The following is a 13,866-nucleotide window of genomic DNA, read 5'->3' on the forward strand; positions in this document are numbered from 1 at the left end:
CCTTGCTGGATTTACAGGTGTGTGATATCACATCTGGCTATTTTTGCATGAGTTTTGGGGATTAAACTCAGGTCTTCATGCTTATAAGGGAAGCACTTTACCTACTGAGTTCTTTCCCAGCTGTGACTTGGTTTGTAAACAGTTTTGCTGGTAACAAATAGAAGTAAGATATTAAAACTTCTCAAATTTCTCTTCTAAGATACAGATAAAAAATGCCAATCTTTGAGAAATGACTTAATAGTGTCTACATACAGCATAAATTTAACATGTGTTCACGTATTGCCCATCCACTCGTTAGTCATGTGTTTCCAGTGCCCTTTGCTTTGACTCCTGGAGCAACAGCAAGTCACTGGGTTTTTGAGAAAAGTTCAGGCAATGAAAAATGATATGTTCTCTCTCTGGAATCAATTGTAAGATAGTTATGGACATAAACAAAGGGCTTTAGAAAGTATTGCGCAGTGTCCCGAAATGTACATGAAAATTCTAAAGAAATGGACCAAGGGCAGTTCCAGAAACAACATTCTGTACTGGAAAGTAACAAAAACCTACACTGTGCTGGAGAGATTGCCTAGTGGTTAAGGCATTTGCCTGAGAAACCTAAGGACCTAGGTTTGATTCCCCAGTACCAAACATTCACAAGGTGTCACATGTGTCTGGAGTTTGTTTGCAGTGGCTAGAGGCCCTAACATTCCCAGTTTTTTTCTCCCCCCCCCAAATAAGTAAATAAAATACTTTTTATTTTATTTATTTTTTTAAAAAAACACAATGCTTTTATTTTATTCACTGGATATGAAGAATCAAACAGAATTTAGAGTTCTGACCAAAAAAAATCTCAGATAAATGCTACTGCTTAATTAAATACAAAAAATATTGTTTTAAAAAGACCATAATATACTTTTTATTTTTAAAAGTGTATTGTTTATTTATTTGAGAGGGAGTTAGTGAAAATATAGGAGAGAGAGAGAGAGAGAAGAGGCAGAGAAAGGGGGAATGGATATGCCAGGGACCTCAGCCACTGCAAATTAACTTTAGACACATGTGTCACCTTGTGTTTCTGGCTTATGTGGGTAGTGGGGAATGGATCCTGGTTCCTTAGCCTTCACAGGCAAGCACCTTAACTGCTAAGCTTTCTCTCCAGCCCTAAATAAGGCATTTTCAAAAAACCTGCACTGCGATTCCACTGGGCATAGAGTGGACACATATGCTGGTCTAACAAATGAGCAGAGAGCAGCTCAGCAGTCAGGGAGGCTAGAGACTGCCACTTAAACAAAACCAAATCATTCTCATGTCTCTCCACACCTTAGCCTCCATGTACACTTGTGGTGAAGTGTTTTATAGACATGTCTGTCCTGACAGACATTATGCAGGTGGGAAAAGAAGATGGCGAGGTATACCCACTTGTCTGTGCTCATTAAGAGGTGTTCGGGAGTCTTGGAGGTGAGCAGCCACCTTAGAAATGCAAAAGACCTGTCCTAGATTATGGCCGACATCTTGGGTAAGATGGCAGGGTCAGGCATCCCAGCTACAGACCTACAGGACAGGGCCTATCTGGTTCTCAGTCCCCTTTGCACCACCCGTTCCTTCAGGTGGCTGTCTTCCTGTTCCAGACTACCTGTGGTATTGCACAACTGCCATGATTTATGGCTAGTCAGTGATGGGCCTGTGACAGCTGTTCTCAGTACTTCTGCCTAATCGCTGGGCTAGTTCTCTGTGCAAGAGATACAGGGCACCATATGCACTGTCTGTCTGAGAAATATGCAGTCGGGCAATAGTGCTGAACCACTTTAATGTGGTATCTCCACACAAATTGAGGAACTGAGGCCCTGAGTCACACAGGAAAGCTGCCAAAATTCATATTGAACCAGAGATGTCTGAGAAGACCCAGATAACAGACTTCCCCTGGGACTGTCCTTTGGATCTTGGGATTATCCTGAAGCCTTGGGAGTGGCCCAAAGCCTCTCTTGATAATTTGTCATTAGTATGAAATTCTATGAGTTAAACTTGATTGTTGAACTTGTGCAAATCCTGGTAGCAGGGTTGTACTCAAAGGGAATAGTGATCCTTAGGAACCTGCTTCACCTGCATTGCCCCACTGCCACAGGTATGCTAAGGGTGAGCCTTTCCGCACTAGCCCTGGGAACACCTTTTCAGTGGGACCATGTCCCTTGATAGTAAAACATGGAGTTACCACAAAGTCATTGCAGGACTCAGTGACCTTTCCAACCTGTGAAGCTGAACCTAATGAAAAATACCCACTCTGCATATTCACATTTGGAAACAGTACACAAATGCATAGTGAGTACTTTTAACTCAGTTCCTTACAAATTATGGTCCCAGTGGTGGTGTGGCTAGCACACAGTCTCCACTTCTGTGTCTGCATCTTCTAAATTCTTTTTAATTTTTTTTATTTTATTTTATAGAGAGCAAGAGAGAAACAGAGAAAAAGATAATTGGCTCATCAGGGCTTCAGCCACTGCAAGAGAACTCCAGATGCTTGTTGGACCTGGTGGGCATGTGCAGCCTTGCACTTGCCTCACCTTTGTGCATCTGGCTTACGTGGGATCTGGAGAGTTGAACATTGGTCCTTAGGCTTTTCAGGGAAGTGCCTTAACTGCTAGGCCATCTCGCAAGTCCCTTCTGTATTCTTCCATCACCTGTCTGAAGCGTTAAGAACCCCAAACATTAGCTACTGACCAGGAACCAGAAGACAAGGGTGTGAAATGACAAGGGGGTTTTAAGGGATTACATGATCCATTGAGGTCCTACATAAGGCATAGTTCTGCTCAGCAGCTTGTGACAAGCAAGAAAGGGCCTCTTTGTCCATCTGGCAAGAGTGTTGACAAGGAGAGCAGATCCAGAAATGTATGTTTGAGCTCTGGTGGGTGAACCACCCCAGAGAGTCAGACCCACTGAGAGGGACCTGACATTGGGTCACTGGTATGTCTTGTGCTTAGCTATCTTGCAGTTGCACAGTAAAAAGTGATGTTCCTGTAAATTGCTTCTGGAACAAACACCTCTCATTTTGTTCCAGGGTCCCCAGGGCTGTCCAGTGACCACAGCAGCAGGGCATCTTCACCCCTCTTTGACAGCGGCCTGCACCTGAATGGACACTGCAGCCACACAGTAAGCACGTGCGTTCCCATGACCTCATGGCCTTGCAGAAGCCCTGTTACTGAGGTGGGGTACCCAGGAGGAGAGAGACACAGGCTGAGGGACAGAACTGCTCAGGGCTCAATAATGGTGCCTGCAGTGGTCCGGGAGAAAGTACTTAAGGCAGACTTAGAAACTGTTCCATTGACTTGTATTCCTGTGTAGGACCCTTGACCTTGGACAGTAGGATGCTTTAAGCTGATGCTTCCTAATTGCTCAGAGTGCAGGCACCATTCATTTTGATGTAGAATTAGAGGGATTTCTGCTTACCATGCAATTTTTCCTGCAGAGGTAGATGCAAGCTCTTTCAGAAAAGTTTCATAGGACATACATGGGCACAGTGAAAGTTTATTCCCAGGTGTGTGTGTGTGTGTGTGTGTGTGTTTTTTCTGGTATTTAGTGTTTATGTGCATATGAACACCCTCCATGCACATGCATAAAAAGTCCAGAGAAGGATGTGAGGTGTCCTATCACTCTTCATGTTTATCTCCTTGAGAAGGTGGTTTCTCTGAATCTGGAGCTCACTGCTTTTTTGGCTAGACTGGCTGACCAGCAAGCCTTAACTGTCCTCTGTACTCCACAAAGGCCTCAGTGGGAAAGGAGAATGTCAGCACCCTATAAGTGGTTTGAAATGTATGCTTATTATAAATCCTGTGTAATCGAACCCCAAGGTAGCCAACTCTGACCTGCAAGTAGAGCCCAGGGAAAGCTATTCATGCTTGTTCAATATAATTACCTCACATTTTCATTTTAACTATTCAATATAGCTCATGGTAATTGAACATTTAACCTCTGTGACATATGAAGCAAAATACCATGTACTTGTAACTCACATTTCTCTGTCTCAGGCTTACTCAGAGTCATATGGCATCTTGAATTTAATGGTTATTTCCTTGGTTTAGATATTAGATTTTAGCTACGCACAATCACATAGTTGTAGCCTGCCTATTCAGGAATCTGATGCAGGAGAGTTACTTGAGCTCTGTAGTTTGAAGCCAGCTTAGATGACATAGTAGAAAATTACTTCTTAAAAAAATTCCTCATTTCATACACATTATGGTATACATGAGCCTATTCTTACAGGTATGAATATACATATAAATGCCATACATGTATACACAAAGTTTTATATAAGTAATATATTTGAACTCTACAAAATATACTTATAGTCTTCTGAAACATTTTGTTATATATCATTTCACCACTTGAATTCACAATTGTTTTAGCCATTGTCAATTGTCACTGGATTCATGGGGTTTTGTTTAGGGTCTGGAGCTATGGTAGGATGTCACTCTACCCCAGGCTGACCTGGAACTCATGGTGATCCTCTTATTTCAGCCTTCTTTGTTCTGGTGTTCAAGATGTATGCTACCATACCCAAATGTCATTGGATTCATCACTCTTGTTAAACAATAATTTGCCTTATAATTTTTTTCCTCAGTATAATCAAGGTTGCTTTGATGATATTTGTAAAGATGCTCTTGAAACGAGATGAAATTTCTGGTCCTTGAATATGGTGTACTTTCATAGTAATAATAGTCTTCCTCATGAGCTCTGCCAGTTCATGTTCCCACTGGGTATACAGCACTTGGGAGTGCCACTGATGGTGAAGCAAGTTTGAAAACATTAATCATTGATAACTTTATAGAAATAAAAATAGAGTGAGAACTCAAAGTAGGATAATTGTATTAGTTAATTTAATATATCAATATAGCTAAGACATGAGATGAGATATGCTGTCATGTGTTTTTCTTTGTGCCAGTCCCAAGGTTTTTGTAAGTGAGGTTAATGCTTGCTTGCTTTCTTATGTTTTGAAATACTAGGGAATGAACACAGGGCTTTGTGCTCTACCACAGGTCTGCACCCCAGCTCAAGCTTGGCATTTAAACTTCTAGGCTTTGAGCCAAGCGAATTGTCTCTTTAATGTGAGTTTTGTTGTGGTTCACTGTTCTGGAGATTTCTGTCTGTAGTTGGACAGATCCATTACTTTTGGGCCTATAGCAGCCAGGATAGAAGGTGGATTCCAATATCCCTTCATAGTCACATTGTCATGTAACAGGGAAAACTAAGCTCCGCCTTTTAAAGCTTCCCTCTCCTCCCAGTAGAGTCAAGCTTCCGGCTAAGCCTTCAGCACATGGTCCTTTGGGGGAACATTCCAGATCTAGCCTACAGAAAGTGAATGGGTAAAAAGCATTTTAAAGACCATAGAATTCATAAATTAAGTTTGACATGCATAGTAAAATATCAAAGATGTAAGTAATTAGAATGTAAGATACAAGTAAGAGGGTAAATAAAATGGAAAATTAATGACCAAAAGTTGTAATTTAAAATTCATGAAGGGAGCTGGAGAGATGCCTTAGCAGTTTAGTCACTTGCCAGCAAAGCCAAAGGACCCAGGTTTGATTTCCTAGGACCCACATAATCACAAGGTAACACATGTTTCTGGAGTTTGTTTGCACTGGCTGGAGGTCCTAGCATGCCCATTCTCCCTCTCTATCTGCCTCTCTCTCTCTCTCTTTCTCAAATAAGTGAATAAATAAAATTTAAAGAAATCATAAATGCAGTAAATTACAGTAAATACAGACAGTTAAGGATCTGGCATCCAAATGTGGACTTGAAAGTCAAAATAGCACTAATAAAGTAAAAGTAATATGTGGTAAAAGATTTTATTGGGGATGGGCAGTCAAGCTAACAAAGCTAGCCATCCATCTATTGACAAATCTTGATAAATATCACCAGAAGAGTGAATAATTAGGTAAATTTACTATAAAATCAGACACTAGATAGAGATAGCATTTGACATTTATTTTGAAAGGCACATTCACTGGAAGTTCTGTGGAGCCCATGAAACAATAAAAGGAACAGAAGCCTGATGAAAAAGGAGGCATAGACTGTCATCACTCCTCAGAGAGTTAGAACTGTATCCAGATGTATGGATATGAGTGGAAACGGTGAGAGATTCACAGTGCATATGGCTATAATGGTAAAAAGTTAACTGCAATTGTATTGAAATAAAGAAAGCACAGGAAAATGGAACATTAAAATTTAAAAGTTATAAGAGCTAAGAATACAATTGGCAAAACATAAAACCTTTATAGAAAAAAATATCATCTCCCATCCATGGAGAGAAAACTCAGCATTATACATGTGCCTGCTTTTCCCAGGTGCTTGAATATATTTCCATATTTATAATATAAGGACAGCTTTGTAGATATTGACAAGATAAACTATCAATACTTTGGAAGACCAAAGACCTAGAATACAGAATGCATAATCAAAGAATAACTTAGGGTATTGTCCTTCCAACATCACATATTTTCTACAATATGGCAATTAAGATGGGGAAGTATGAAAGGACACAATGTGACAAGTAGAGGGATCAAGAAAGGATTCCATCATGCACTAAACACTTAAGAGGACTGGGGTTGGCCAAGATGTCTCTGGGGGAAAGTTGGAAACCATATCTCCAATAAGAGGAAATCAGAATGTTTTTATGATCTAAGTAAAGAAAGAAAAATTGTTCATATTTAAATGTTAATTTGACTACATAAAAGTGATTTTTCTTAATTTAATACCTTAACAATGAAAAAGTAAGCAAAAACTTGGAGAAAATAGTACATAATATAATTCATCTTGTATCTGATATATGTGACAAAAGAAGATTTGCAAATTGAAAGATATGTATGTAAAATACATATATATGTAGGAATACATGTAAATTATGTCATTAGATATTTCCAGAAAAAGAAACAAGACCAATAATTAAGCATACCAAATTTAATCAAACTGTAAAAGTTAAGAAAATGTAAGTATTAGCATGAAGGGTCAGTTTAAGGTAGCATATGCATGGATGATGCTTCCACATACACCCTCACATAGGTGATGAGGATGTACAGGGGGTGGTCATTTTTGTAAAACAATTTGCCATTATCTCTTACCCCCTTCTGAACATTCAGATGCAGTAATTGTACTGATAAGTAGAAACACCAGAGCCTCATGCATCTTACTTACAAGGTGTGTGCAATAATGTTTAATGAAGAAAATATCTGGGGCTAATATGAAATGTCCATCAAGGTTAAAATGGAAAGGAACATTATGTACTGAGATGAGAGGTGCTGTACCCTTTAATTTCATTGGTCCCAGCAGAGACCCTAATGATGTTGCAGATGGTCTTATGTTTTTGTAAAATTTGGTACTTCCATTTCCTCACATACCAAATGGTTTTGGGTGGTGCAGGTGTTTGGGTTCCAGTTGAAGAATGTGTTTGGTAAGGAGAGATTTAGCTCCAATTTCAAGTGAATTTGAATCGTTCTGATGCATGCATAAACTTTGTATCCTTAACAAAACACCGACAGGTGACTGGGTCCAGTCTGCTGAGGTGAAGTCATACTGATTTCAAATTCTGGGACACATAGTTTTAGAGATGTATTTATATTTTGAACTTCAGTAAAAATATTGGTCCATAGCCTATGTGATTGTTAAGAAAATTCCAGTGATTCTGAATTGAGCATCAAACAAGATCAGTTTGCAGAAGATATCTTAACCTAGTTCCTCGGCATGTAAAAGCAGCTAAAATATGTTCCTACTGTCTTGAAAATATTGCTGTATTAAAGGCATCTTTACCACGATCGTGTTTACAAGATGGGCCACATTCCACCTGGATCAAAGCCAAGACTGAACCCATCCTAGATTTAGGGTGCTTGGGACTGAGCTTTTGCAGGGTGGAGAAGGTGTTGCTTTGTGGCTATTGAATTTCATATGGGAATATCTTGTCTCCCAGTTATTAGTCCAACTATTGCTGGTCCTTGAGCTCAAAAATAGGCTTAACTGTGACCTCAAGAGTAAGCTCACTGGATATGGTTTCCCAGTGCACTGACCTCCCTTGTCGGGCTCTGGAGCCAACTGCTGCTCAGGAGGAGTCTATTGAGGCTAGTCAACATGCAGGGGCAATGACTTTCATGGCTGTCCTGTGGTACCATGGGTATGGGAGTTCCTGATGAAAAGAACATCTGCAGAATTAATTCCATATTTTTTTGAATAGGGTCTCACACTACCCCAGGCTGACATGAAATTATATGTAGTCTCAGGCAAGTCTCAAAATCACAGTGATCCTCCTACTTCTGCCTCCCCTTCCAAGTGCTGGGATTAAAGTCATGTGCCACCATGCCTGGCTAGTACCATATTTAATTTGGTGAAGGAGCATCCAGTCTTCTCAGAGAAACAGAGGAGGTCTGTGCGAGTCTCCAGTGCATCTGCAGCATCCACTGGACTTGAATGCTTATACATTCTGCCCTGTGGTAAGGTACCTATGAAGTCTTCCTCACCACTTGTCCTCCACTCTAGTCATACTGCCTGGGAGTTGCTCCTGAGGATGGAGCAGACATCTAACTGGACAGGCCCAGCGCTGTGAACACCTTGGACAGTGGCATGGGAGTAGAGAAAAAGGAGTTGGTTCTGTTGGACATGACTGTCACATGCCATATGACAGGATGATAAACTCATGAGGTGACTAATATCTGTTGTAAAATTTACCAAAACAAAGTCAAAGAAAGCGGAGGGAAAAAATGACAAGATAGGCATAGCATGATGACACACCCCTTCCCTGAGGTGAGGTAGAGCCATTATGCATCAAAAGTCTTGTCATCTTCAAAACAAGAAAGGTGTAAGATAAGTGTATGAATAGTGCTTAGAAGGGACGCTAATGCTCTAGTCAAAATAACCCATCACCAAAGACATCATGTACTTACCTTAAATTACATACTGACAGCAACATTCATTATCCAACTATTAAAAAAATACTTCCCTTAAAAAAGCTTTTAATCTTAAACTGGAAAACTCAGCATTAGCAGTTAAGTCAACCTGTTCCATTTTCCACTCCTAAATCTTTGCATTCTAACAGCCTTTTTTAAACTGAGAACTTTAATATATGAACATATTATGAATTGGTCAAATTTCCCCTTTGGTTATACTGTTATGTTCCCTCTTCCCCATTCCACTGAGGTCTTTCTTCAGTGTGGTTATCAATAATTGCCATGGGGGTCACAAATGTGCCAGTCAGTCTCTGTGGTGGTGTGGAAGGGGGGTCAATGTCTCAGAATATACCTCTCCAGCCTATGGCTCTTACATTTTTCCACCCCTTTTTCTACAAAGTACCACAAGCTTTGGAGGGTATGTTATAAGTTTCTTTTAGTATTGAGCTCTCAGTAGCCTTTCATTTTCAGCTTTGATGAGTTTTGAGTCTCCACAGTATCTACCACCATATCCCTGGAGGAGGTTCTCAGGCTAGGAGTTAGAACATTGCTCATATTTGATCAACCACTTCCTCTGTAATGCTTACTGGGCCCTGGAAAATGTGGTAGACATGATTTGCCTCATACTAGTTATTTGGTTTTCTTTTCTTGTCTTCTTTTGGTTTTGGATCTTCCTAGTATTTGCTGCCATCTATAAAGAGCAGATACTCTAGCCATGAGTGAGAGTACCATGGATCAAAGGGGATAAGCACTGGCATGTAGAAGACTTGATGGGCATAATTTTACCTGCTAGCCAAAGAATCATGGGAGCTTACTTCCCTCTAGGGTCAGAGCCTTTTTAGGCCACTGGCTTCTGCCTTGGTTCTCAGAACCAGTGAGTAGACCTTCATGTCCAGTCATAGAGCAGTTGATTACCCCCATAGCCTGTGTGCCACTATTAAGCCGGAGTGTACATCTTGTCTAGCTGGTTGATTTTGTAGCTTGCAAGATTCACTGCTTGCTCATGCTGCTAATACCTTTACCCCCCAGCAGTTTGCACAGCACTTTCCAGCATTATGAGAGCTAATGAAAAGGAGACTGGTTTCCATCTCAGTTCCAGTAAGATCTCCTGCAACCACAGCCTCATGTGTCTTCAGCAATAGGGTCTTGCTGTTTAGTTCTGGTTTGGTAACCTAGTGCTATGGCAATGGTCTGCATTGCTTTGGGGGATTTATAGGCCTCTGTAACCAAGCACTCACTGTAGGGAGGCAACCCAGTTCTGGCACTGGGACTTACCAGAAAGAGCATAAGGTCGTAGAGCTTTCTCCACCCCTCAAAGGGTACTTCTGCCCAAGCTATCCCTCTAAAATCCTGTCTACTCATAATTTTCATTTTGTATCTATGTCATGATCAAAATACAATGTGACTGTATCTTATCCAATTTTAGGTCTTGTAGGAGAAAATATTTTCCACATACTACATTAAAACCCTGTTTTGTTTTGCTTTTAAGCAGATAGAGATATTATATCTCTTTTGCCATAAAATAAGAAGTATGTTTAAAAGTCATATAAATCATTATATTTTAGCCAATTATCTTACTTTCTAATAGCTGACAGAAGCAACTTCAAGGAGGGAAGGTTTATTTAGCTCTCCATGTGAAAGGGATTTCAGCCAATCAGAGTGGGGGAAGCATGAAGGATTATAGTGGCTGGAGTATGTGGAAGCAGACCAGGAAGCAGAGAAAGCAGTCTAGAACCTACAACATAACCTTCAAAAACAAACCCATTTCATATCCTTTCCCACCTCGTAAAAGCTCCACAATCTTCAAAGTAATGTCACAAGCTGAGGCACCCCGCATTTAAAACATGAGTCTGTGGTGGCCATTTCACATTCAAAGGATAAAACCAAATCATATTTAAAAGTACTGACTTAAGATGCAAGGCTTATATTTTATTAAGGCAAGGAATATTTCCAGAGTCTGTGCTGTTTGGAGGAGTCAACTATACATACTGATGTCTTAGACAAATTGCAGAGCAGAAGATATAATCTGGATGTCCTTGTCCCTTTTAGGCTTATCCTTTGCATAAGTCACCTCCAGGCATTGGAGTGGAGAGTGTTCAAGCATACACCCTGTGGGTGGCTCCTTTTGACTCTTGCAATTTCCTGTTTTCTCATTTCTGCCCGAACACGCTGTGCAATTAAAAGTCATCCTCATCAGTATTGTTTTCTATTTGCCTCCTGTTTTGGATAGCTCTCCCCAGATAGTTACTAGTGCCTCATGGAGGATCCACTCTGGCACAGTCTTTTCAAAATGAAATTGGATTTCTCAACTTAGCAGCATAGCCATGCTCTGTATAGTTGTGCTTCTCCAGGAAGAGACCATCAGTTACTCATCGGCTGCAGGGAATGCTGAGGGGAGTTCTGAAGCTCATCCAGCCCCGAGGACCAAGATTCCTGTCCCTGAGCTGAGCTTTGTGCTTTCTAGACAATGGTACCCAGGCAGCACTGTTTCCTAGCTCAAAGGCCTGCTACTGATTAGTACGGCCAAGGGCCTGAGAGATGTGCTGTACCAGAGCTTCTATGGCACCCGTGGGCAACATCTGTGCACAGAAGGCCCATGTGAGGTGACTCATCACGAGGGATGGCACAGTGCCCACCTGACAGAGTCATGTGTCTTGATGAGGTTGCTCAAGGCTGAAGTCTTGGAGCAGAAGACCAAGCCAGTGAAGAGACAGTTGTAGGCTGTGCTGGCTGCAACTCCCAGCACCCGGACTCCACAGAGTAGTGAGTATGCTTGTGGACAGGAAGACAAGCACCTCATTTAGGACCCAGGACATGGAGGCAGTGGAGGAGAGAGGTGACTGTGGTACTGAAAGTATGTTCATGCCCACATAGATGTATGCTCGGTACCCAGACCCACCATCTCTAATGGTGCAGTCACCTGCACAAGTGTGCTACTTAGCTTTCTTATTGCCATCATACAGTACTTGATGCAACAAATTAAGAGGAGGAACTGATTTTAGCTCATGGTTTCAGAGGTTCCATCCATCATGATGGAGAGGATATGATGACACAGAGAAGCCCACATCATGTAGATAAGAAGCAGCAGCATGTAGATAGAAAGCAGAAAGAGAGTTCCTGGGCTTACTATCTCCTTCCTCCTTTTCATGCTATCCATGCCCTTCAACCTATTGGATGGTGCCAGCCTCATTCAGGGTATGTCTTCTCTCCTTAATTAAGCCTTTCTGGAAACATCCCCTCTCCCAACTAAAGCAGGAAGGATCAGCTGTGCTCTGCTGAATTGGATTCCCTTAGAGAACAGCAAAGAATCGTCATCTCCAAGCCAAATCAACACAATCAAAAAGCCAGTGTGGGAGAGTGAGTGGATCTATGCAACGAGCTTGATTATAGGGGGACTAGACTTATAGCTCAGACTAACAATCAGGCAGATTTAATCAACGGCAAGAACAGTACCTAATCAGAAATATAGGTGGGAGTCCCCAGTGGTGGGAAACTTAGATGAGGGCTGGATTTGGGGAGGCAGTTTAAGTATGTTGGGACTATCTCCACCCATAAGTGAAAGTGCCCTAGGCTGACTGATTGTCTATGGAAAGTTCAGTAGTAATTTGGCTGACCATAGTGATTTTGGCTGAACTCCCAGAGCCCAACCTGCCCCCAGTCATCTGTGTAGTCTTTCATTATTCAAGCCAGCCATGCAGTTGCTAAGTTTCTTAAATATATATAATTCCCAGTAGTGGGGGATTTTTTTCCTTACCACCTCATACCAAGATGTGTTTTACTAGTCTCTGAAATACTTCCCAATCCATTCAGCTCAGCAATAAAGATTAATCCTCACACTAACCAACTGCAAACCTGTATTTTCAGGTCTGGCCACGAAACAGGAAAGGTGATTTCCAAACAAGCTGTTGTCCTCTTCTGAAATCGCACAGGTTCCCCAGGAGGCACCAGCATGGTTGGGAGACTTTGGGAGGCAGATTGCTGCTGTCAATGTGATTAAAAGATTGAGAAATCACAGCTGTTCTCTCACTCAGGGACAGGGCAGCCTCCTTCAAGTGCTGTGGTCATTCGTTTCATTACTTTTCAGAGAGCACAGTAGCAGTGTGCACTTTAGAGATTGGTTCTGTGTCATGACAAGTGATTTGTAGTGAGCACTCTACTCTAGTTTCTGTTTCCACCGCTGCTTTGGACTCTCCTTGGGATTTCGGAAGAGGACCTTGCCCAGGGTATAAAGGAGGTATACTCACTTTATGTATTGTAGTTAAAGGTGAGCTTCAGTGACCTCTTGTTGTGGTTTAGATATGAAGTATCCCTCTAAAACATCATCTGTTGAAGGCTTGGTCCCCAGCTGGCAAAGATAGGCACTGGGAAGTGATTGAATCATAACCTAATCAATGGACAAATCTATGGATGGATTCGTGATTTGATGACATTACTGGGAAGAGGTGAGAGCCAGGAAGCTGGGCCTGGCTGAAGGAAGCTGGCTATGCCTGTGAAGAGCTCACTGAGTCCTGGAACTTTTCTCTCTCTGCTTTCTGTTGTCATGAGAAGCTTTATAACCTGCCATGAGCAGGTTATAGCTTGAATGTGACATGACCCTCACAGGCTCATTTCTTTGATCACTTGATCCCCAGCTGTGCTTTCTGATTCCTGATTCAACAAGATGTAACAGGTCATGGCACCGCTCCTGCTGCCCCATCTGCGAGCTGCTCCTACCACCTAGCCTTCTCAACCAGGATGTGTTAGAGCCTCAAGCTTTGAGCCAAAAGAAATCTGTCTTCCCTTAAGTTGCTTCTTGTTCACATTTGGCCATAGTGACTGAAAAAGTAACCAATATATTCCACCACACTCTTCTGCCAGGATATTTTAGCCTGCCTAAGGCTCAAAGCCACGAAGACAGCTAACTCGTCCTTTAAATCGTTTTTCTTGTGTATATTGCCACAGTAACAAAACTGACACACCTGTCTGC

At 41.6% G+C, this 13,866-nt stretch overlaps 1 protein-coding gene across 1 annotated transcript in view; it reads left to right on the top strand.

Moving 5' to 3' along the window:
- The window catches only part of Sntg2 (syntrophin gamma 2), a 248,453-nt gene that overhangs the window by 128,437 nt on the left and 106,150 nt on the right, over positions 1-13,866 (top strand). The window contains exon 8 of the mRNA XM_045143508.1: positions 3,032-3,123. Within this exon, the coding sequence (XP_044999443.1) occupies positions 3,032-3,123 (92 nt within the window). The remainder of the gene's footprint in view (positions 1-3,031; positions 3,124-13,866) is intronic.

Source organism: Jaculus jaculus, chromosome 2 (genome assembly GCF_020740685.1).
Source record: "Jaculus jaculus isolate mJacJac1 chromosome 2, mJacJac1.mat.Y.cur, whole genome shotgun sequence".
NCBI classification, from domain to species: Eukaryota; Metazoa; Chordata; class Mammalia; order Rodentia; family Dipodidae; genus Jaculus; species Jaculus jaculus.